Source organism: Aulonocara sp. 'chitande type north' Nkhata Bay, linkage group LG18 (assembly GCF_057382095.1).
Source record: "Aulonocara sp. 'chitande type north' Nkhata Bay isolate Kocher_YH1m ecotype deep benthic linkage group LG18, A_spYH_male_GT1.1, whole genome shotgun sequence".
Taxonomy (NCBI): domain Eukaryota; kingdom Metazoa; phylum Chordata; class Actinopteri; order Cichliformes; family Cichlidae; genus Aulonocara; species Aulonocara sp. 'chitande type north' Nkhata Bay.
This window is the reverse complement of record NC_141361.1, coordinates 32889759-32912648: the sequence shown is the minus strand read 5'-3', so window position 1 is coordinate 32912648 and position 22890 is coordinate 32889759. Positions and strand designations below refer to the sequence as shown.

The window sequence follows — 22890 nt, the reverse complement described above, 5'->3', positions numbered from 1 at the left end:
AAATATGTTTATATTTATGATATGCTATACAAAAATGACCAGAGATGGTCTTTCCCTCCTTGACTCCGCCCTCAAACCAGCGTTCCTCCCGGTCCAGGATGTTACATCCTCATCACTGAACGAGTGTCCACTGGCCTGTAGGTGTAAATAGGCTGCAGAGTCCTGGCCTGACGAGGTGGCTCTGCTGTGTTGTGCCATCCGCTTAGTCAGAGGTTGTTTGGTTTCCCTGATCTATGAATCCGATACTCCTGACACGTACGGGATCACTACAGGTTTTCTCTTAGGCAGCGGTTGTCCTTCTCTCCTGGATCGGAGCTTTCTTTAGGAGCCTTCCCAGCTTTGACAAAAGTCCAGCTGGGATAACCACAGTTACTCAGGGCCTTCTTGATGTTCTTCTGCCTCCCTGGCTGCTGTGTCAGTGGGGATGGTGTTCGCTCTGTGTGGTAGCGTCCTGATGACGCCCAGTTTGTGCTCCAGTGGATGATGAGAGTCAAACCTTAGATACTGATCCGTAGGTGTAGGTTTACGGTACTTTTAGATGTCCCCCATTACTGATGGAAATCTCACAGTCTAAGAAGGCTAACCTGCCACTTTTCATATCCTCCCTGGTGAATTTGATGAGTCGGTCCACCGAGTTAATGTGATCCGTGAATTGTGGTACGTCCTGAGATTTGATTTTCACCCAGGTGTCATCCACTTATCTGAACCAATGACTTGGTGGTGTTCCAGGGTAGGATAGCAAAGCCCTCTTTTCCACTTCTTCCATGTACAAATTGGCCGCGATGGGTGAAACTGGGGAGCCCATGGCACACCCATGTTTCTGTCTGTTGAACTGACCCTTGTATGTGAAGTAGGTGGAATGAAGACACAGTTCAAACACACTTGGTCGATGCTGAGAGCGGTCCTGCTGCTGAGGTTGGGGTCATCCTGTAATCTCTTACGAACTACCTCCAACGCTTCTGTGACTGGAATAAGTCAAAATGGGGAGATTACTGTTGTTGTCTCAGGACAAACTACCTTGTTTGCTACACTCTGTGTTTATGAGCTAAAAGCAAAATCATTTCCTTGTAAAACTGATTCTGAAGTATGATTTTACTAACTCAGAGGGTACAGCTGTTATCTCCACATTTCAACCTTTTTCTCCAAATAGAATTACGAATAGAATAATTTTTTCTTAATGTGGACTGATACTCCTTTGAATGAGTGCCGGGGTCCATATGTGGCGGTTGCGGTTCTCCAGCATCAAGCTAACGCTACAATAGTGGAGCAAACATAAAGGGAGAGTTTATCATCTCGTTACATGAGATTGGAAAGCGAACAGAACAGCGTGAACCCACCAAAATAATGACATTTCCTATTTTTGTATTTATAGAATACAATTTATTATCACTTTAAACAGACATAAAAGCATTAAACATATTTTGTTACCTCTCACAGCTTTGTTTGACTCCAGATTTACAGACTATATTTATGCACCAATTGACCACAAAAATTATGCTGCTTCAATCATTCACTAGTGATTTACAAAATTAGTATTAAACATAACTATTTTGGTATTTTAGGAACAGCTAGATTTATAGAAACAGGGACGAGAAATCCTCTTTTAACTACATAATAAAAGCAGAAGCTTAAATGCAAATGTTTGGCTCACCTCACTGTTAAATATTGCATCCCTTTTATACACTGTGTAAGAAATGACAATACTGAACACTAATACAAAACCCCGTTACTGCTGAGAGAGCAGTGAGCACCTCTGAATATTCATCACAGCAGCTACAAAGAAAAGAAAGAGACAAAACAAAGTTACACAAGAGCACAACAGACAATGACACCCAAAAACAACCTCCGCCCCACCTCAAAAAAACAATTGCTTCATGGTATCTTAGGAAAGGTAACCTTTTACACAGATAAGATATGACTTTACAAGACTTGGATAAAACTGGATAATGTACTAGATAATGTCTGATGTCAGGGTTCAAGTCAGCTGATGGCTATCGCTGGGATAGACAGAGATCTTATCTCACCAATATACTGCAGGGACAGCTGAATTCACCTTCAACTTAGCCACCCTAGCAGAATCCAGTCATCTTTATTGCAAACGATTAGTTTTTAGTCCAACAGACAAAAGGCTGAAAATGTTTCCATGTAATAAACGTTAGGCTGTGTTCAGCTTCTGTTCAGGCTTCATTAAAATGCAGCTGTTTCATTGTGACTGTACACCGCGGACACCAGAGAAATGTTCTTGTTTCCTTTCAGTCTTAATCACTTGACATTTATCAGTAACAGTAACATGTTAATGTACTAAAGTACTAAAAAGTACTTCATGTTTCACATATAAGTTACTGAGACCCATCTAGTGCTGGATGAACCCTGCTGAACAGAACAAAACGGAGTCATGTGAGCATTTACCTGAAAGACTGCGAGCTTACTCTCAGTGTTCTGCATCCATCAAAGTGACACAAGCGTTTACTTCAGCAGTGGCAGTAAATAACCTCCAGGCAGCGTCTTGGTTCTGCGGTCACGTTAAAAGCTGCCATGCTCTGGTCCTAACACATGATGAACACGATAAAGACATGCAGCACCAGCTGAGGTTTCTCGTGTCTCTTAAACTGAACTTTTTAATGCACGTTGGTGAAATAGTTTAAATCATAAATTGTCTTTGAAGACTGTGTTTGGTGTAAGTCTTGAAACATGTGGAAACACTCTTATCATATCAAACTCTGTTGTTGGAGGTAAAATAAACTCAACCTACAAAAACAGTGTTTCTCCAGGTTCCTTCTACTTTCAGAGTCAGACAGCAGTGTTCAAGTGTCTGTCATGGAACGCCGGGTTGATCTGCTATGACAGGTTTGAGAATATAGACGATAGAACTGAAAAGCATGGCTGGATTCCACCTGTGACATTTCACGCGAGTCTCGTGTATTTTGTTCAAGTAGACACTGCAGAGACAGACAGAACACAGCTTATTATTGATACGAAGAAATCCTCCAAAAAATGTTCAGTCATACCTTTAAAATCATCACGGTCCTTCAGCCCAACCAGGAGTGACATACCAAAATTACTCCAACACTACATCAACAACTGAAGCAGGAGGTCACAGAAGAACTCAGTAAACTGCAGGACTCATGCCACTCAGAGTCAACAATAACAAACAGGATGGGCAAAAATGGTGAAAACCACTGCTGCCCCAAAACAACACAAATGCCCGTCTCACATTGATGATCCTCCCAAAATTGTGGGAAAACTTCTGTGGACTGACACGACCACATTTAACTTTCTGGTAGGTTTATTACTTCTGGTTTAAAATGAACACAGCATTACAGAAACAAGGAAATTACAGCAACAGTCAAACATGGTGGAGGTAGTGTGAGGACCTGATGATAAAACTCTTTTGAAATAAATTTGCTTACTTAATTATTGTGTTATGATTATAGCGTTCAGCTGTGTTGAAATCTAATGAGTGTGGAGACATTGGATTTGATTAAAATCATTTATATTTACTCTAAAACTGTACAGTGAGTCCTGGGGACTGTACGGTTAAGCATTCAGATTTTACTGGGGCCACTTATGTTGGTTTTATCTGTTAGCTTTGAAAAAGGGGCTGGCGATGATGGTGAAGGGTGGAGTAGCATAAAGGGCTTTGACCCCATCCAGGGCCATTTTATCCACATTAGGTTGTAGTCCCAGCCTTCGGCGGAGGTGAGCAGCAGCTTGTTCCTGGTAGATCCTCTGAAAAGTGACTGTTCAGAGTTCTGCAGTGAGGCTGCAGAGCAGGCAGAGCTGACAATCAGACAGAGAGCAGAAAGCCAGGGGAGCAGCAAAGATTTAGACAGTGCTGTAGTTTTACCAACGATCCACTGTGCTCCAGTTTAATGTTTCCTGCTTTTGTAGTGACTTCCAGTAATATACAAGTATGACCAACACTCCAGGACGAAAGAGAAACTGTTTTGCACAGTGTTAGTGGATACACCCCGAATGAATGCATTTACTTTAAAAGGCATATCAGTCAGTACTTATCTGCTCATAATCACGTTTTAAATCTTTGCCATTGGATTGAGGAGCTATGACAGGGAAGGTATGTGTGTGCATGCTTGTGTGTGAAGAGCCTGGACGCTGACAGTTAAACTGCAGCAGGTCAAATGGACTGAACTGCCAAAGGGGATTTTTCCTTTGAAGCTTCTTGTAATCTTTGCATATTTAATTAATGGTTCTTTGACATTCTTGCCCTTTGGCAGCTGGGACACATTGACGTAGGGCAATTCTTTGAAGTGAGCTTGCCTGATGAATCCAGCCCATCAGCTCCACTGCACTTGTGGTTCTAGGATATTTAAAAGTAGAATGAAAGAGGGCCCAGCGGTTAAAGCTGGAGAAATCTCTGTGTGCAAGGCTGAAACTTGCACACAGAGACTCACACCTGTGAGTCTGTCATGGAAATGGGTTTCAGCTGGAACACAGCTCGCTCTGCCATCCACAGATCACACATGTGAACACGATGCAGACACTCTGCTGTCCTCTCTGGACCAACGCTCATTTAAAATGGACTGAGGCAAAGTGGGAAACTGTTCTGAGGTCAGCCAAAACGACATGTTTGGACTAAAGACGGGAGGAAGAGTCTGCTTTGTTACCAGCACTCAGCCTTCATTGAATCAGCAGCTGGCACATCTGGAGAGGCCATCAATGCAGGAAGGTGTATACAGGTTTAAGAGCAACAGAGGACGTATTTTTCAGGAGAGACCTGCATATTTCAGCAGGACAATACTAAACCACATACTGCAGCTATTCCAGCAGCACAGCTTCATAGAAGAGTGCAGGTGTTGAACTGCCTGCAGTCCAGACCTTTGACTAACCCGAAACATCTGATACATCATGAAATGAAAAATACGGCAAAGCAGTGAGAAACCGCTGTCAGGGAAGAAAGGGACAACAGTCCTCTCTCTAAAGCCCAGCAGCTGCTCTCCTCTGTTCCCAGATGTTTACTGGCTGCTGTTAAAAGAAGATGGGATGCCTCACAGTGGGAAACTATTTTTTATGAGTCATGTTGCTGCCATTACTACAGGGAGTGCAGAATTATTAGGCAAATGAGTATTTTGTCCACATCATCCTCTTCATGCATGTTGTCTTACTCCAAGCTGTATAGGCTCGAAAGCCTACTACCAATTAAGCATATTAGGTGATGTGCATCTGTGTAATGAGAAGGGGTGTGGTCTAATGACATCAACACCCTATATCAGGTGTGCATAATTATTAGGCAACTTCCTTTCCTTTGGCAAAATGGGTCAAAAGAAGGACTTGACAGGCTCAGAAAAGTCAAAAGTAGTGAGATATCTTGCAGAGGGATGCAGCAATCTCAAAATTGCAAAGCTTCTGAAGCGTGATCATCGAACAATCAAGCGTTTCATTCAAAATAGTCAACAGGGTCGCAAGAAGCGTGTGGAAAAACCAAGGCGCAAAATAACTGCCCATGAACTGAGAAAAGTCAAGCGTGCAGCTGCCAAGATGCCACTTGCCACCAGTTTGGCCATATTTCAGAGCTGCAACATCACTGGAGTGCCCAAAAGCACAAGGTGTGCAATACTCAGAGACATGGCCAAGGTAAGAAAGGCTGAAAGACGACCACCACTGAACAAGACACACAAGCTGAAACGTCAAGACTGGGCCAAGAAATATCTCAAGACTGGTTTTTCTAAGGTTTTATGGACTGATGAAATGAGAGTGAGTCTTGATGGGCCAGATGGATGGGCCCGTGGCTGGATTGGTAAAGGGCAGAGAGCTCCAGTCCCACTCAGACGCCAGCAAGGTGGAGGTGGAGTACTGGTTTGGGCTGGTATCATCAAAGATGAGCTTGTGGGGCCTTTTCGGGTTGAGGATGGAGTCAAGCTCAACTCCCAGTCCTACTGCCAGTTTCTGGAAGACACCTTCTTCAAGCAGTGGTACAGGAAGAAGTCTGCATCCTTCAAGAAAAACATGATTATCATGCAGGACAATGCTCCATCACACGCGTCCAAGTACTCCACAGCGTGGCTGCAAGAAAGGGTATAAAAGAAGAAAAACTAATGACATGGCCTCCTTGTTCACCTGATCTGAACCCCATTGAGAACCTGTGGTCCATCATCAAATGTGAGATTTACAAGGAGGGAAAACAGTACACCTCTCTGAACAGTGTCTGGGAGGCTGTGGTTGCTGCTGCACGCAATGTTGATGGTGAACAGATCAAAACACTGACAGAATCCATGGATGGCAGGCTTTTGAGTGTCCTTGCAAAGAAAGGTGGCTATATTGGTCGCTGATTTGTTTTTGTTTTGTTTTTGAATGTCAGAAATGTATATTTGTGAATGTGGAGATGTTATATTGGTTTCACTGGTAAAAATAAATAATTGAAATGGGTATATATTTGTTTTTTGTTAAGTTGCCTAATAATTATGCACAGTAATAGTCACCTGCACACACAGATATCCCCCTAAAATAGCTAAAACTAAAAACAAACTAAAAACTACTTCCAAAAACATTCAGCTTTGATATTAATGAGTTTTTTGGGTTCATTGAGAACATGGTTGTTGTTCAATAATAAAATTATTCCTCAAAAATACAACTTGCCTAATAATTCTGCACTCCCTGTATAGTGGGGTTGGGGTTGTAGGGGTTGCAACTCTGAATTGGATAAGTGGGAGAATGTGGACAGATGGAAGGAAACATTTTCATAGTATATTTAAGTATGTTCACAAATGATCAGAGTTACAATCAAAAATGGAGAACAAACAAAATCACCGAACTGCTGTGATTCATGAATTATTATTATTTTTGATTAAGAAGTGCTTCTGTGCTGTACTTTCACATTTGTATTAAACAATAGAGGATTTCTCAAACTAGATTATTATGTAAAACAAATTTTTAAAAGACAGTTTGCATTTTGTCAGCCTTTTCATCATCATCATCATCAGCAGCAGCAGCAGCAGCACCACGAGCAGGAGCAGCATGCTTTGGTTTGGATCTGAGAAGAGAGGACAAAAATAAAAAGAATGTGTCAGATAGCAGGATGCAGCATCAGCTTTGTTACAAAATTAACAGTGAAATATTTGCACTTTAACAGGATTTATGTTCACTGTTTTATTGCTTCAGAATATCTCCACATTCCAATCACAAGTTCAGAGTTACCTTGGTGACTCTTATGTATGTCTTTCTTTTAGGCTGGAGTATTGTCATTTCTTTACTCTCTGAAAACCTTTATTTGACCCAAAATGTTACAGAAAGAGTACTGAGAGAAACTAAAAGGAGAGGTGTCTTGATGCTCGCTCAGTCATCCAGGTAAGTAAATCCCAGAAGGTTGATTCTGTTCATCTGGACTTTGTTTTCAGTCTCAGCTGACTGCAGGTTTCCCCAAACCCAACCTTACTATTGCTTGCTTAAAGGGGAATTCTTGGGTTTCCTTTGCTTTAAAGTTTTGACCTTAATATGTGAATTGTATTTATGTATTGATTTGGCAACAAGCACACTGATAGATGTATCCATGATTACATGATTATAGTACTTTACCTATTTGCTTTTCTCCTTAAACACCAAGTATAAGAAGTTCCCACTATAAAAATCAGAACCAGAAACCCAGCCACTGCTGATAAGCCAATGAAAGCCTGATGATGACGATTTACCTCATAATCTGCAGACAGACAGAAAAGCATGAATAGTTACGACGCAAAAGACAGAGAGACAAAGCTACACAAAGACACTCACACATATCTGAAAAGGTTGGTGCTCTTATCTGAGCAGAGAAGGCAGGATTAAGGGATTTGTTTGGGAATATAAAACTTCCCCCATTCTGTAGTAACAACAGTAATGACATTTATATTTACTGACTGGGAATGGCACTGCATCTGTGTTACACTGTGACACTCCATCTGTGAGGTGATAACAAAGTGATAATTATTATGTAGATTTAGATATCATCATCTACCTCAACTAAGAACAAGCTGCAGTGTGTTTTCTGTCATTTCAACTCAAAAATGTCAGTTGTCTTTTTATCAGTGGACATGATTTAAAGTTATCATCATCCCTTCACCTCAGGTTTCCACCATCTGGTTCCATTCAGACTCAACGACCCTAGCCTTTCTCAGAATGCTGTTGAAGAGCCCAAGCTGTGCGTTGAAGTGAGCCCGACTAGCTGGTGTCGCTCAACCTCACGCACTAGCTTAGGCTCTTTCTGCACCAGAGAGGTGATGTTCCATGTCCCAGTAGACTACCTCCATAGCTGCCAGGGCCTCTGCCCATGACTGCTGTCCAACACACATTGTAGGGGATAGCTCAGTAGGTAGAGTGGCGGCCCCATGATCGGAAGGTCGGGGGTTCGATTCCCCTGAACAGCTACCCTGAGGTACCCCTGAGCAAGGTACCGTTCCTACACACTGCTCCCCGGGCGCCCAATGGCTGCCCACTGCTTCACTGAGTGAATGGGTCAAATGCAGAGAGGGATTTTCCCCACGGGGACCAATAAAGTACACTTTCTCTTCTCTGTAGCTGCTCCCTACGGGGCCTCGTGCCTTTGGTGAGCCTACAGGAGCGCAAGCCCATTTACCACAGTACGGTAGTGATTCATGGAGAATAAATTATCATTTAAAACTGTAAAAATTGCATTTGTATTTACTCTGGTTCTTTTTATTTAAAAAAATAAGAAATTTGGAAGAGAAAATACTTTTCACTGCTCTGTGTATTAGTCAGTTGCACTCAGTTATGTTAGCATGTAAATGGAGAGTCCTCTTCACACACTGAGGTAATTATGGAGTTCCACAGGGTTCAGTGCTAGGACCAATTCTGTTTACATTATACATGCTTCCCTTAGGCAGCACCATTAGAAGACATAGCATACATTTACACTGCTATGCAGATGACACCCAGCTCTATCTGTCCATGAAGCCAGATAACACACACCAATGAGTTAAACTGCAGGAATGTCTTAAAGACATAAAGACCTGGATGGCCGCTAACTTTCTGCTTCTTAATTCAGATCAAACTGAGGTTATTGTACTCGGCCCTGAAAATCTTAGAAATATGGTATCTAAGCAGATTCTTACTCTGGATGGCATTACCTTGGCCCCCAGTAACGCTGTGAGGAACCTTGGAGTCATTTTTGACCAGGACATGTCCTTCAACGCACATATTAAACAAATATGTAAGACTGCTTTCTTCCATTTGTGCAACATCTCTAAAGTTAGAAATATCCTGTCTCAGAGTGACGCTGAAGAACTAGTTCATGCATTTATTAGTTCCAGGCTGGACGACTGTAATTCATTATTATCAGGAAGTCCTAAGAACTCCCTGAAAAGCCTTCAGCTAATCCAAAATGCTGCAGCAAGAGTCCTGACAGGGACTAGAAAGAGAGAGCAGATTTCTCCTGTTTTGGCTTCCTGTTAAATCCAGAACTCAAAATCCTGCTCCTCACATACAAGGTCTTAAATAATCAGGCCCCATCTTATCTTAATGACCTTGTAGTACCATATCACCCTATTAGAGCACTTCGCTCTCGCTCTGCAGGCCTACTTGTTGTTCCTAGAGTATTTAAAAGTAGAATGGGAGGCAGAGCCTTCAGTTTTCAGGCCCCTCTTCTGTGGAACCAGCTTCCAGTTTGGATTCAGGAGACAGACACTATCTCTACTTTCAAGATTAGACTTCAAACTTTCCTTTTTGCTAAAGCATATAGTTAGGGCTGGACCAGGTGACCCTGAATCCTCCCTTAGCTATGCTGCAATAGGTGTAGACTGCTGGGGATTCCCATGATGCACTGGGTGTTTCTTCTTCAGTCACCTTTCTCAATCACTATGTGTTTATACACCTGACTGCACTAAATTATTAGTGATTCTCTTCCACAGTGTGTCTTTGTCCTGTCTTCCTCACCTAACCTTAACGGGTCACAGCAGATAGCCCCGCCTGTCCCTGAGCCTGGTTCTGCTGGAGGTTTCTTCCTGTTAAAAGTTTTTCCTTCCCACTGTCGCCAAAGCACTTGCTCATACCCACATAGCAAAATTGGTATGGCCCACACAATGTACTTACACATGGCCCACATACCGCAAAGAATGATGGCCCTTTGGTGGCCCAGATCAGGTTTGCCAGATGTGGCCCACACATGGGCCAGCACAAGGCCAGTTGCAGACACACTGGTGGTCCTGTGTTGGCCCATGTGCGGATTACCTCTGGCAAACCCGATCTGGGCCACCAAAGGGCTGTCATTCTTTGCTGTATGTGGGCCATGTGTAAGTTGTGTGCAGCCATGAGCCAGTTGCAGACACACTGCTGGCCCAGAACAGTTTCAGCTCTGGCCCCAGATGTCAGCCTAATGTGTAGCTTAATCAAGCCATGTAATAACAACATGTGCTGGAACATAATAGTGCAAAAGCAACATGACTAAACTCTGTTCAGTGAATGGACTGATTCTTATATAGCACTTTTCTACTCTCCCAGATTACTCAAAGTACTCATTACACATTGACCCATTTTCTCTAAACTGGGTGCTTCCTAACTACATTCACACTATTGACATGCAGACTGGAGGAGCCAGGGATCAAACCACTAACCTTCCAATCAGTTGGTGACCTGCTCTACCTCCTGAGCTACAGCCACCCACTGGCAAACATGAGTAAACCCTCACTAGGTTTTGGATAAAGTGTACACTCATGAACCTGTCAAACCTGCATTTGAAACGTTGGCTACCATAGCAGTATAGTATTGCAACATGGCATTTGGGTCTTCTAACTAAAATGGGAAAAGAGGAACATAAACAGTGCCATCATTGCCAGACCTGGCCCACATCTGGTTGACATACACTCTGCCATGACACCAGTCAGTCAGAAGTACCAGCTTGATGCCGGACTCAGGGAAGACCTGTTTTGTATGAGCCTGGGCCACATGCACCAAACCACAATCGAGCCAGATGTGGCATGCCATCACATAAACAGTGCCATCTACGCCAGGGCTGGCCCACATCTGGATGACATACGGCTTATCATGCCAGAAGTCAGCCAGCAGTGCCGGCTTGATACCAGATCCGGGCCAGACCTGCTTGATATGTGGGTAGAAGGGTCATATGATTGCTGTGGTTTTCTATGTTTTGATTTTTTTGTGTATTGTTGTAGAGTCCTTAAATTACATTAATAAAACAACTGTTGTTGTGATTTGGTGTAACGCTAAGTTATTAAAGGACTAGTTTATGTCAATGGATGAATTTACTGACTGACGCGCAGAAGAAATAGTTCTTTATGGAGCCTAGATGGTGTGAATGATGAGACCAAAAACTGCAATGTCTTGTACCAAAAATATATTGAATAAATAGGGGAAAGGGAACAAAATAATTAACACAACACACAACGTAAATGTCCACAATTAAATAATAAATCAATGCTGTGATTTTTCTGTGCAAGAGTCCTTTTGCTAAGAGTCCTTTTCTTTGGTCCTTTTCTTTTTAAAGTTCACTTTTAAGGTATTCCTCCTTAGGGTCCAGCTTCATACAATGGGAAATATGTCCGTAATCCAAAGACGGCTAAGTGGGGGAAAAGAGGGGAAAACAAAGAATGGTCCTACCGGCTCGCCACTTCAATATGAAGAAGATCAATTCAAAGGGGAAAAAAAACCTGACCGCTGAGTTTAAAGTTTAAAGATGAATTGAGGAGAGAAAACGCTTTGTTTTCCAATACCGCTCTAAATGCCATAAGCTCACAGCCACAGCAGGAGTCGAACCCGGAAGTATCCCTCCACAGCCGGTTTTCAGAGTTGCTGCGACGTGAAAGGAGCCAATCAGAAGAGGGACCTCAAATCAGCTGACGTGGGTCATGTGACAGGCAGTAGTTGATATGGGTTACAGGTTCCCCCCTCGATCTCATGTACATGGTGGTTGGGTCCGGATGACAGGTTGTTCAGTGGCAGTAAGCAGATGGTCCTCTTCATCCTCCAGTGCATGAGTAAAGGCAGTGGTTAAGCCATGGACGAGTGCCTGAATACTCTTCAAGATGGGCTGACCAAGCGTAGAGTATTGTAACCGGTCCGGAGGTTTCCTGGTCCGAGTTGATGTTCTCAGAGGTTCTAGTTCAGAGCTGGAGGTGTCAGAGTTAGATGGTAGATCAGCAGCAGAGGACATACTGGACTCAGTCGGCAATTCAACATTGGTAGGTTCAGCAGAGGACAGACTGTCCTCTGATTCCACAGTATCAGGAGCTTCCTCCTTGACGGGGGTTTCTGAGTCAGGGGTGTCGCTCTCTGCTGGCTCAAGAGAAGGCAAAGGGAGCGTAGCAGGTTCACAGACTGGTGTATCAGATGGTAAAGGTTCAGTGGCTGGAACGGCGGATGCCGGTTCTGGCAGATTGTGGACAGTGGTGAATCGCAGAGGCTCTGAGACAGGATCATACCATTGATGCGGTATCATTTCATCCTCATCGTCTGACTGAGGTTGTGCACAGTCCTCATCAGAAAGGTTGAATAACTGCTTCCCGGTTGGTTTTACAGTTGTTCGGTTGGTTCTAGTGGAATGCGGCAAAAATCCACATGGTAATAGGAGATCTCTGTGTAGAGTACGAATCGGTTTGGATTTGTTCTCTGGTCGGACAGTGTACACTGGAAGATTTTCTGCTCTTTTTACCACCACATAGATGTCTGGTTCCCATTTGTCTGCAATTTTGTGTTTGCCTCGGAGTTTCACGTTACGTACCAGCACCCTGTCACCAACGTCCAGTTCAGAGGGGCTGATATGTTGGTCGAAACGGCTCTTGTTTCTTTCCATGAGCTTCTCCGCATTGCCAATGGCAATTTTGTAGCTCTTTTCTAGATTTGACTTCAGGTTCTGGACATATTGCGAATGAGTGGGTTGATTGCCGTCCACAGGAAGTCCAAAGACCAGGTCAATCGGGAGGCGAGGTTGTCGACCAAACATGAGCTCATAGGGTGAGTAGCCAGTAACATCACTCCGGGTGCAGTTGTATGCGTGGACCAAGGGCTTAACAAAATCTTTCCAGTGAGTTTTCTCTTCTGTGGTGAGTGTTCCAAGCATATTCAGGAGTGTTCTGTTAAAGCGCTCGACTGGATTTCCTCGTGGATGGTATGGTGTAGTTCTTATTTTGTGAATTCCAGCCATTTTGCAGAGTTCTTTTATTGTGCGTGACTCAAAGTCTGGTCCTTGGTCACTATGGAGCTTTTCTGGGATACCATAATGAACCAGAAAATTGTCCCAGAGACATTTGGCGACAGTCTTTGCTTTTTGGTTTGGCGTGGGGGCAGCGACAGCGTACTTGGTAAAGTGATCTGTTATTACCAGGATGTCTTTGGTTCTGCTCCTGTCGGGTTCCAGTGATAAAAAGTCCATGCAAACCAGTTCCAGAGGTCGATAACTTCGAATGTTCACCAGGGGTGCCGCTCTTTCAGGTAAGGCTTTTCGTTTGGTGCATCTCTCACATGTCTTCACTTTATTCCACACATCATTGGCCATTTTCGGCCAGTAGAATCTTCGACGTACGAGGTCAAGAGTACGTTCGATGCCCAAATGACCCATCTTGTCATGCAGTTCTGACAGTACTTCAGCCCGAGATTTCTGAGGTAACACTAACTGGTGATAGAGCTGGTCCCCAACTTGCCTCCTCCTCACGAGAATGGCGTTTTGGAGCTCCAAACGATGTTGGTCTCGGAGTAGAAGGGGCAGTTCTGGGAGTTCATCCCGCAAGACGGGAGGTGGGCTTTCCCCAGTCTCTAGCAGCAATATGACATGCCTCAGGGTCTGGTCTTCCCTCTGTCTCTCAGCGATTTCAGCATTTGTCAGCTGAGGAACAACAGGAGGTGCAAACTGAGTGTCGTTGATGAAGCTGTCAGGCAAACTGTCGGCATGGGCAGTTAGTGACTGGATGAGTGCGGTGGTGGACATCTTTTCAGCCATACTATAAACGAGCTGCCGGTCACAAAGGGCCTTGACTGTGCGTTGATCGATGGAAATTGAGGAAGACTGATCCAGATGATGTTGGGCAAATCGGAGAATTCTCTCCCTCTCCTTTTGGGACATCTGGTCATTGGAGAGTTCTCCATGTGGCCTGCGAGAGAGAGCATCAGCATCTGGATTTTGCCTACCAGATCTGTACATGATTTTGAATGAAAATGTGGAAAGAGCAGAGAGCCAACGGTAACTGGTGGCATCTAATTTAGCAGAGGTAAGTAGATAGGTGAGTGGGTTGCTGTCAGTAATGACAGTGAAGTTGGTGCCGTAGAGGTAGTCATGAAACTTCTCCGTCACAGCCCACTTGAGAGCCAGAAACTCCAGTTTGTGAGCTGGATATTTTGACTCACTCCTCGACAGACCACGACTTGCATAGGCAATCACCTGGTTTTGTCCTTGTTGCTCCTGGTACAGAATAGCTCCTAGCCCGGTAGAACTAGCATCTGTATGGAGAAGGTAAGGCTTCTGGGGATCGGCGAAAGCAAGTACTGGTGCCGTCGTGAGTTTTTTGATAATGGTGTCAAAGGCTTGTTGACATGCAGGAGTCCAGCGACTGGCAAGTGGTTCCTTAGGATCCAAATATTGCTCTCGCTTGAAGGTGGCTCTGAGTTTCCGCTGTGATGGAGGATATCCAGCAGTAAGGTCATGCAAAGGTTTAACGATGTTGGAGTAGCCTTGGATGAACCTACGGTAATATCCTGCGAAACCCAGGAAAGAGCGAAGTTCTTTAAGATTCTTTGGAACCGGCCAGGACTTAAGTGTCTCGATTTTATCTGGATCTGTCTGCACACCATCCTTTGACACAACATGCCCCAGGTATTTAACGGATTTCTGGAAAAACATGCACTTTTCAACTGAGAGCTTGAGTCCAAATTCCTTCAAACGGTGAAGGACTTTCAGTAGTCTCCTCTCATGCTCTTCAAGTGTTGGTGCAAAAATAATCAAGTCGTCAATGAAGACCAAGACGTCTTTCAAGTTCATTTCTCCCATGCACTTTTCCATTAGTCGCTGGAAGGTACTGGGTGCGTTCGTGACTCCTTGGGGCATTCTGTTGAACTCATAGAATCCAAGTGGACATACAAATGCTGTTTTGCTCTTGTCTTCCTCCTCCATTTCAATCTGATAATAACCAGATTTAAGGTCAAGGACTGAAAACCATTCTGATCCAGAGAGAGCTGTAAAAGTATCCTCCAACTTTGGCAATGCATATGCATCTTTGATGGTCTGCAGATTTAGTTTCCGGTAATCAATGCAGAGCCGCACACTCCCATTCTTCTTTCGCACCACGACAATGGGTGATGCAAAAGGTGACTCTGACTCTCTGATGACCCCAGAGTCAACCAGCTCCTTCAGGTGTTGGCGCACAGCATCCAAATCTTGAGGATGGATTGGTCTTGGGCGCTGTTTGAAGGGAGTAGGGTCAGAGAGCTTTATCTGATGTTTCACTTTGTCGGTTTTCCCAAAGTCAAGGTCGTGTTTTGCAAAGACATCATGGAGGGCGTTTAACTTCTCAGTAATACGACTCTTCCATTCCGGTGTTAAGGGGGAGTTACCAAAGTTGAAGTTGAACCCAGAGGTCACAGGGTTAGGAGGCATACTGTCATGACTCCTTTCCTGACACTGAATAGACTGAATGGCACTGATCTCCGCAATGATGGCTTTGGCTGGGAGGGTTACGTCATGATCAGACTGGTTGCAGATTACCACAGGTAAGTGGTATGGCTGGTGAGAAGGGAAATCCATGACACAAGACGGGACCATTAAGCCACCTGGCAGAGGCGACGAAGTTGGATGTTCCACCAACACAGCCTTCTCGGCCTGGAGGCAGCGTCCGCAAATTAACCCCTCCAAGGCAACAGTTTTTCCAGCTGGGATGGTCTGTGGTCCGTCAGTGTGCAGCTTGATGATTCCATGATGGTTACTGTTGGCCAGTCTGTATCGTTGCTCAAGGATTTTCAGCACCGTTCTGTATCCATGTGGGGCTGGAATGGAGGGTTGTTGGTCTGAGAATGCTCTCTCATATGCCAAGTCCAGAGTGTTTGTACCAATCAGTATTGACGGCTGTTGAGCTGATTGGACATCAGGAACTACCAGGGCAAGTGTGTCAACAGCTGTGGTGGAACCCAAGAAGTCAGGAGGGAAAGTGACATTCAGCTCCACATAACCAAGGTATGGAACAGCTTGGCCATTTGCTCCTTCTATTTCCAGTAGATTTTTCAGAGGTTGTATCTCATGGTCAGAAAGATAATCATGGTGGAAGGAGTGAGAGATGGTGGTTACCTGAGACCCAGTGTCTAACAGGCAGTTGAATACAGTTCCTCCAATCGTGACCTGTGCTGTGCTTCTGGTTCCAATGAGTCCTTTAGGCAATGTGATGGAACGTCCATCCTGCTTGTAACTGGGACATGGGTCGATTGCAGCCTCCGTCTGTCCCTCCACAGAGACTGCCTCTAGTTTGACGATTTGTTATTGCTGTCCCAAGCCTGCTGTCTTTTTTCAAGTTGTTTCTTCTTTTTCAGAACCAGTGTCGGGTTCGGAGGGTTGGCGCATCCTGCTGACATGTGCCCATCCTCTCCACATTTAAAGCAGTAGCCTGCTCTAGGCCGGGAACTGGTTGCACTGCTGCTGGGTCTTGGTTGTGCTGATCTGAGTTGAGGTGGTGCTGGCTTGGAGAATTGAGATTTCTGTGAGAGAAGAGCAGCCATTTGACTCTGCAGTTTCTGCATCTGTTGCTTCAGCTCATTAATAGCCTTGGTGTCTGAATGGCTACAAGCACATGTGCTCTGGGAATGAACAGCGGCACGAGGCTTGGATGCAGTTAGGTGCTTCTTCATGAGATTCTCCTTGGCCAGCTGTCTACCCTCCTCAGTTCGAAGCAGTAGGAGGAGCTCTGCAAAATATGGGGGATCGCTCCTCAAGTTCTCCAACTGTAGTTTGTTTAGGATATCGCTATCCCAGCATCCTCGACAAAACTGCTTGAGTAAATGTTTGTTGAAGTCTGAAGACAAGTTACCACCTCTTTTCATCACAGTGTTTAATGTGAGTTGTAAACGTTGCAAAAAAGCAGAGGGTTTCTCACCCGGATCCTGTAACGTATTCAGGAATTGAGCAAACAACTCTTCACCATCTTGTACTAAAGCAAAAGCAGAATCCAACACTTTTAAATAGATGGATGGAATTGTGTTTGAGCCCAGCCCTTTCACAACATCTGCTGCCGGAGGTAGCAAACTTTCAAGGATGCGACGAGTAATCTGTAGAGGTGCCAAATTTGGATCTGCTAACAGCAGTTCAATGTGAGATCTCCAGGTCTCATAATCTGTTTCGTTAGCTGGTTTGGGGATCTTCCCAGAGAAAGGACGAAGTCTGAATGCAGATACGGTGTCTGCTTTTACAACATGCTCCACCACTACCTTTTGTATTTCCGGGGGGTTCATTTCAGTCTGTGACAGTGAAAATCTTTGTGGATGTGGCAGTGACCCCTGTTGGTCAGGTGAGGGATTGCTGGTAGCCGTCTCAGGGATTGCGGAGTGTCCAGACAACGACCCCTGCTGGCCAGGCAGAGATGATGCAGGCTCCACAATTTGGACTGAGGCTCCCTCTAAGTCACTGTCTTGTTCGATTCCTTCCAGATGCTCACTGATTTGTCCCATCATTTCCCGCAGAATATCTGGAAAATCCCTGCCGCTGCGGCGTGCAAGTTGCTTGAGCTCGCCGAGGTAATCTGCAGGGGTCCTGACTCCTCCTGTGGCTGTGCATTCTGCGGCAAGCGATCTTACGCAAAAAGTCAAAGCCGAGTGATTCTTTGACAGATGAGTATATGGGAAAAACGTATTAAGAGTAGTTATCGCAGAACTATCACAATATTCAACGATCAGGTTTTTGTAAAAAACACTATTTGCGTCATCCACGAAAATAACCGTTTTTATACGACCGTATTGTTTCAAATAATCAAGAATTTCCTCATCTTTCTCAGTGTTTGTGGCACCAGAAACAATGACAGAATGTGCAACATTGGCCCCACTTTCCTGAATAAACTTCATTTTTTCTTGTCGCGGACCTTATCAAAACCACAGAAATTACCGAATATCAAATTACATCAAATAACACAAAAAACCCCCCAAAAAAACCCCTCATTCACCCATCAGGCTCCTGGCTGGCTCGCCACGTGTAACGCTAAGTTATTAAAGGACTAGTTTATGGCAATGGATGAATTTACTGACTGACGCGCAGAAGAAATAGTTCTTTATGGAGCCTAGATGGTGTGAATGATGAGACCAAAAACTGCAATGTCTTGTACCAAAAATATATTGAATAAATAGGGGAAAGGGGAAATGGAACAAAATAATTAACACAACACACAATGTAAATGTCCACAATTAAATAATAAATCAATGCTGTGATTTTTCTGTGCAAGAGTCCTTTTGCTAAGAGTCCTTTTTTTTTGGTCCTTTTCTTTTTAAAGTTCACTTTTAAGGTATTCCTCCTTAGGGTCCAGCTTCATACAATGGGAAATATGTCCGTAATCCAAAGACGGCTAAGTGGGGGAAAAGAGGGGAAAACAAAGAATGGTCCTACCGGCTCGCCACTTCAATATGAAGAAGATCAATTCAAAGGGGAAAAAAAACCTGACCGCTGAGTTTAAAGTTTAAAGATGAATTGAGGAGAGAAAACGCTTTGTTTTCCAATACCGCTCTAAATGCCATAAGCTCACAGCCACAGCAGGAGTCGAACCTGGAAGTATCCCTCCACAGCCGGTTTTCAGAGTTGCTGCGACGTGAAAGGAGCCAATCAGAAGAGGGACCTCAAATCAGCTGACGTGGGTCATGTGACAGGCAGTAGTTGATATGGGTTACAGCTTGTATAAGAATTTCTTATATTTATGTATTATTCATATTATGTTATTGTATAATGCCTTGGTGCCACTGGATTTTAGCATGTCTCACACTCATGCAGTTACACAGATGGTGGGAGTCTGGTAAGGAAGTTGGGGGGAAGCAGAACTCCACAGGAAGAATCTTTTGTCTCTTCGAGGACTCTGGGAGGCAGCAAGGGAGTGTGAACCTTAAGGTGTGAAACAGCGGTGCACTGCTTTTTGTTCCTGAAGAAGGTTTTTAACTGAGAGCCATGCTAGGCTCAGGGAGACTCTGCTGACCGTCTGCCCCGCGGTCATGCAGGCTCTCCACCAAGCTTGGTTTTCTGTTCTTTGTTTTGATTAAAGAATGTTAGCTGCCGCTCACCGTATGTATGCAGGCTTTATTTAATGGAAAACTTCCACAACATTCCATACAAATAAAATCTGTGCAAAAAGCAAGACTGAGAAAAAAGATATTTTTTAGCACCAAAAATGGTGTTTATGTATCCGAGGTGCTACTTATGTGTTTAGTTTGTACAAATAAAAGAAATACTCTACACCTAAAATCACCTACACCAACAAGCAGTCATAGCTAGGGATCGGGATTGGTCCCAGTAGTTTGATGCTGTGTAAGTCAGTCCAGTTACCATTTAAAAATGGGGCTTTATCTTTTATCTCTATAGCACAAAATTTGCCAGTGCTGTTGTTACCTTCTGTGTTTTTCTTGGGGAGCAGCATTTGCTTGGTATTGTCGAGGTGTCCATCATTGATCTCTGGGTTTATTCCTAGTAAATGGCACATGAGTGGGTACACATTAACAGTCTCAAAGGGCCCAACCACTAAATCCTTCTGGAAATCAGGCCCAACTGCCCTGAAGAAAGGCTTCATGTCCATCACTTGATTGTCAAAGCCATGCTCTCCTTTGTTGAACTGCACAGGGAAGAACTAGAAGTTGAGAGAAAACAGAGAAAACCATGAGTTGTGGAAAAGAGTAAGTATATGTAACTATACATTTGATCATTTTTGTTTCCCTGAGTTATGATTTGAAGTTTTACTCAGTAGGACCACATCATGCTGTGCAAAAGGGTAGTTGATGTTATCCTCAAGGTTTCAGAGATACTAAGAGCATGGCAGGAGTTTACCTCTTATTATCCACTAAGTCTTGGGTGATCTGACTAGGGACAGTGTTGGGTTGTAGCCACATGCTAAAGAGTCACATTTTCAGAAAGTAGATGGGCATGCATTCTCTCACCCCATTGATTACGTATCCTGGATCAGCAAAAAGGATGATGGGAAGGAGTCGAGCATGTTTACTATAGTGCAGCCACGCTGGCATCTCTTCCTTTTTATACACATGAAGATGTGGGTGACTTCCTTTGAGGGCACTGTAGACCTTCTCAAGCATCCCATCCTTAGGAAGCAGCATCCCAACAGGTCCATAGTCCACCAGATGGAACTGGATATCACTGAAGTTGAAACCAGGAATCTTATAGAGGATGATCTCTTCAACCTGTGCACCCCGTAGAACAGTAGTCATCCCATGGTCAGCAGTGATAATAACGTTGAGTCGGTCAGTAAGGCCATGATTTTGGATTTTATCCCTGATGTAGCCCACAGTACGATCCACTTGTTGAACCATTTCCCGGCGTTCTGGGGAATCTGGTCCATATCGGTGCCCAGTCCCATCTGGTTCTCCAAAATACAAAGAGACAAAGTCCAGGTCCTGTTGGTGGAACCACTCTCCAATCACTTTGTCGATGTTCAGCCTCCACTCTGTTTCATTAGAATAATCATATAAACGTGGTTCCACTTCCCTCACCCTGACAGTCTCCCCTTTGTAGGTGGCTGCTGTGCCAGGGAAATGTAGAGATCCTGCTTTGAGACCCTGGAAGGAGATGTAGGAGATGAGGAAGGACATTAAACTACATTAAAACAAGGGAAACAGCTTCATGACACAGGAACTTTAAATCATTGAGGTACGGTACAGACAAATCTAAAGAACCTGTCTCTGTGCTGTTATCCAGATGGGTAAGCTGCCGTTGTCCCAGTATGAATCAACAAACTGAGTCATGTAGTACCCCTTCTTCTCCTGAGTAGTAGTGTTGAACCACATGTTATGGATTACTCCGTGATTCTCAACATAGCGTCCTGACAGACAGAAGAAAGAAACACTAATGAGGAGCGTTAAGAGAACGTAAGGGTAAATGTTAAAAGTCCTTCGGTAATATACCATATTTTTCGGACCATAAGGCACACCAGATTATAAGACGCATCAACCACTAACATCAAAATATGATCCTTTGTGTTTGTTCTCAGATTTATGTACAAACACTTCTGAAAGGATGGTCTTGCAGCAGATGTAGATCACGTTGGCTTCATCTTTTTAAAAGACTGTTTCTATTTGTGTTTGTTTGAATTCTGTTTCTATAAGTCAGTCTGCCACTGTGAGCAGGGATGACTGTGGCTCAGCTGAAGAAGCTCGTTGGAAATAAAGGTGCATCTACCATCACATCCACTACAGTGGACAGTTGGTCAGACCTGAGCTAAATCTACATCTCTTTGTACTAGCAGGTTTGTTGTGTACCCGTGGTCCAGCCACTGCTCAATAGACACAGAGACTTTAGTAACATCTGAACAACAACCACAGTCGTATTTAGAAAAATGAAGCACAAATTATGAAAGGAAACATGTGCACAACTTTTACTCCTCAGTATCCAGGAGAAAGTATAAAGTACACTTCAAACCAATGGTGTGAATGTTATTAATGCACTAGATGAAACAAGTAGGGATAGTTTATAGTGAAACAACATTGCTTTAATAATACTGCGATATAACTAATATTTATTAGATTAATTCTTAATCAGACATCAGTGATGTCTGTATAAATCCAATGAATTCACAGTGATCTTTGCAGTCAGGCATATCTTATTATTTTTTATTGATGAAGCTGCACATAGCCTTCTAGTTCTTCTTCTTTATCCCAGCTGTCTTAGGGTGAGAGGCGGTGTACACCCTGGGCAGGTCACCAGCCTGTGGCAGGGCTAACACATAGAGACAGACAACCATTCACATCTATGGGCAATTTAGGGTTCCCAATTAACCTAACCTCACTAACTGCATGTCTTTGGACTTTGGGAGGAAGCCAGCGAGAGAACCCACATGAACAGTGCTAACCACCATGCAGCCCTAAGTGAATAACTAATATCTCTCTAATATCATTCTCTTTTTCAATTCAATTTATTTATAGTTTCAAATCACATCAAGAGTCGCCTCCACGCTGGATCTCAGCGCGCTTCATCAGACAGCTGCAGCTTAATGTTGGTCTAAACGAGGACTGGTTTATACCCGTTCATGGACAATTCTGTTTTTGTACCAGTAAGGTGCAACAACTTATCTAAGCTCTCTAGAATATAATATTATCCAGACGTTAAGACTTTTTAAATACCTGTGAGCAAAGTGAAGTGCGTGGGGTTGGTAATGGTGATGAAGGGCGGTGTGACGTATTGTGCCTTCACCCCATCCTTAGCCATCTTATCCAGGTTAGGGGTGTCCACATCTTGGTCATAGTTCCAGCGGAAACCATCAAAGGATATGAGCAGCAGCTTGTTCCTGGTGGGCTGAGCTCTCCTAGTGTCCCGCATTGGGACAGCAGCACAGGAAAGGCTGCCTACGAGGCAGAAGGCAGTCAGGCAACACAGCAGCATCACAAAGGATCTCAGGCTACACTGAGCTGTGTCAGCATACCTGCTTCTCTACTCACAGTATTGCTGTTTCCAGTGTTGACGCCTATGTTACTGCTGTTACATAAGTATCACATGTAATCTGATCTGACAAGATGCTCTCTCTTATCAACCCATAAAAAACTGAAATCTAAACTCATATCATTTGATCATGAGTTACAGGTTAATCCACTGTTATTGCCTTTCAATTACTTTATCTGGGAAGGAAGAACCCCTCAGATATCATGAATTGTTGGGAGATGAGGTCAAAGAGAAGACAGCAAAGAGAGATTTGTATCTTTCAAAATGCACACCAAGGTTGTATTTTTGATGTGAATTATGTTCAATTGTATTTTATTAACTTAATTGGT

At 43.8% G+C, this 22890-nt stretch overlaps 1 protein-coding gene across 1 annotated transcript; it reads right to left on the bottom strand.

The window, feature by feature from the left end:
- Positions 1 to 6539: 6539 nt before the first annotated feature.
- LOC147309012 (ectonucleotide pyrophosphatase/phosphodiesterase family member 7-like) lies at positions 6540 to 22535 on the bottom strand. Its single transcript, XM_086272236.1, has 6 exons — positions 22246 to 22535; positions 20803 to 20948; positions 20053 to 20685; positions 19511 to 19745; positions 7531 to 7651; positions 6540 to 6988 (listed from the first exon to the last, which is right to left on the bottom strand). Exons 1-6 carry the CDS (start codon positions 22502 to 22504, stop codon positions 6889 to 6891), a joined length of 1494 nt encoding a protein of 497 aa, XP_086128362.1. The 5' UTR covers positions 22505 to 22535; the 3' UTR covers positions 6540 to 6888.
- Positions 22536 to 22890: the final 355 nt, after the last annotated feature.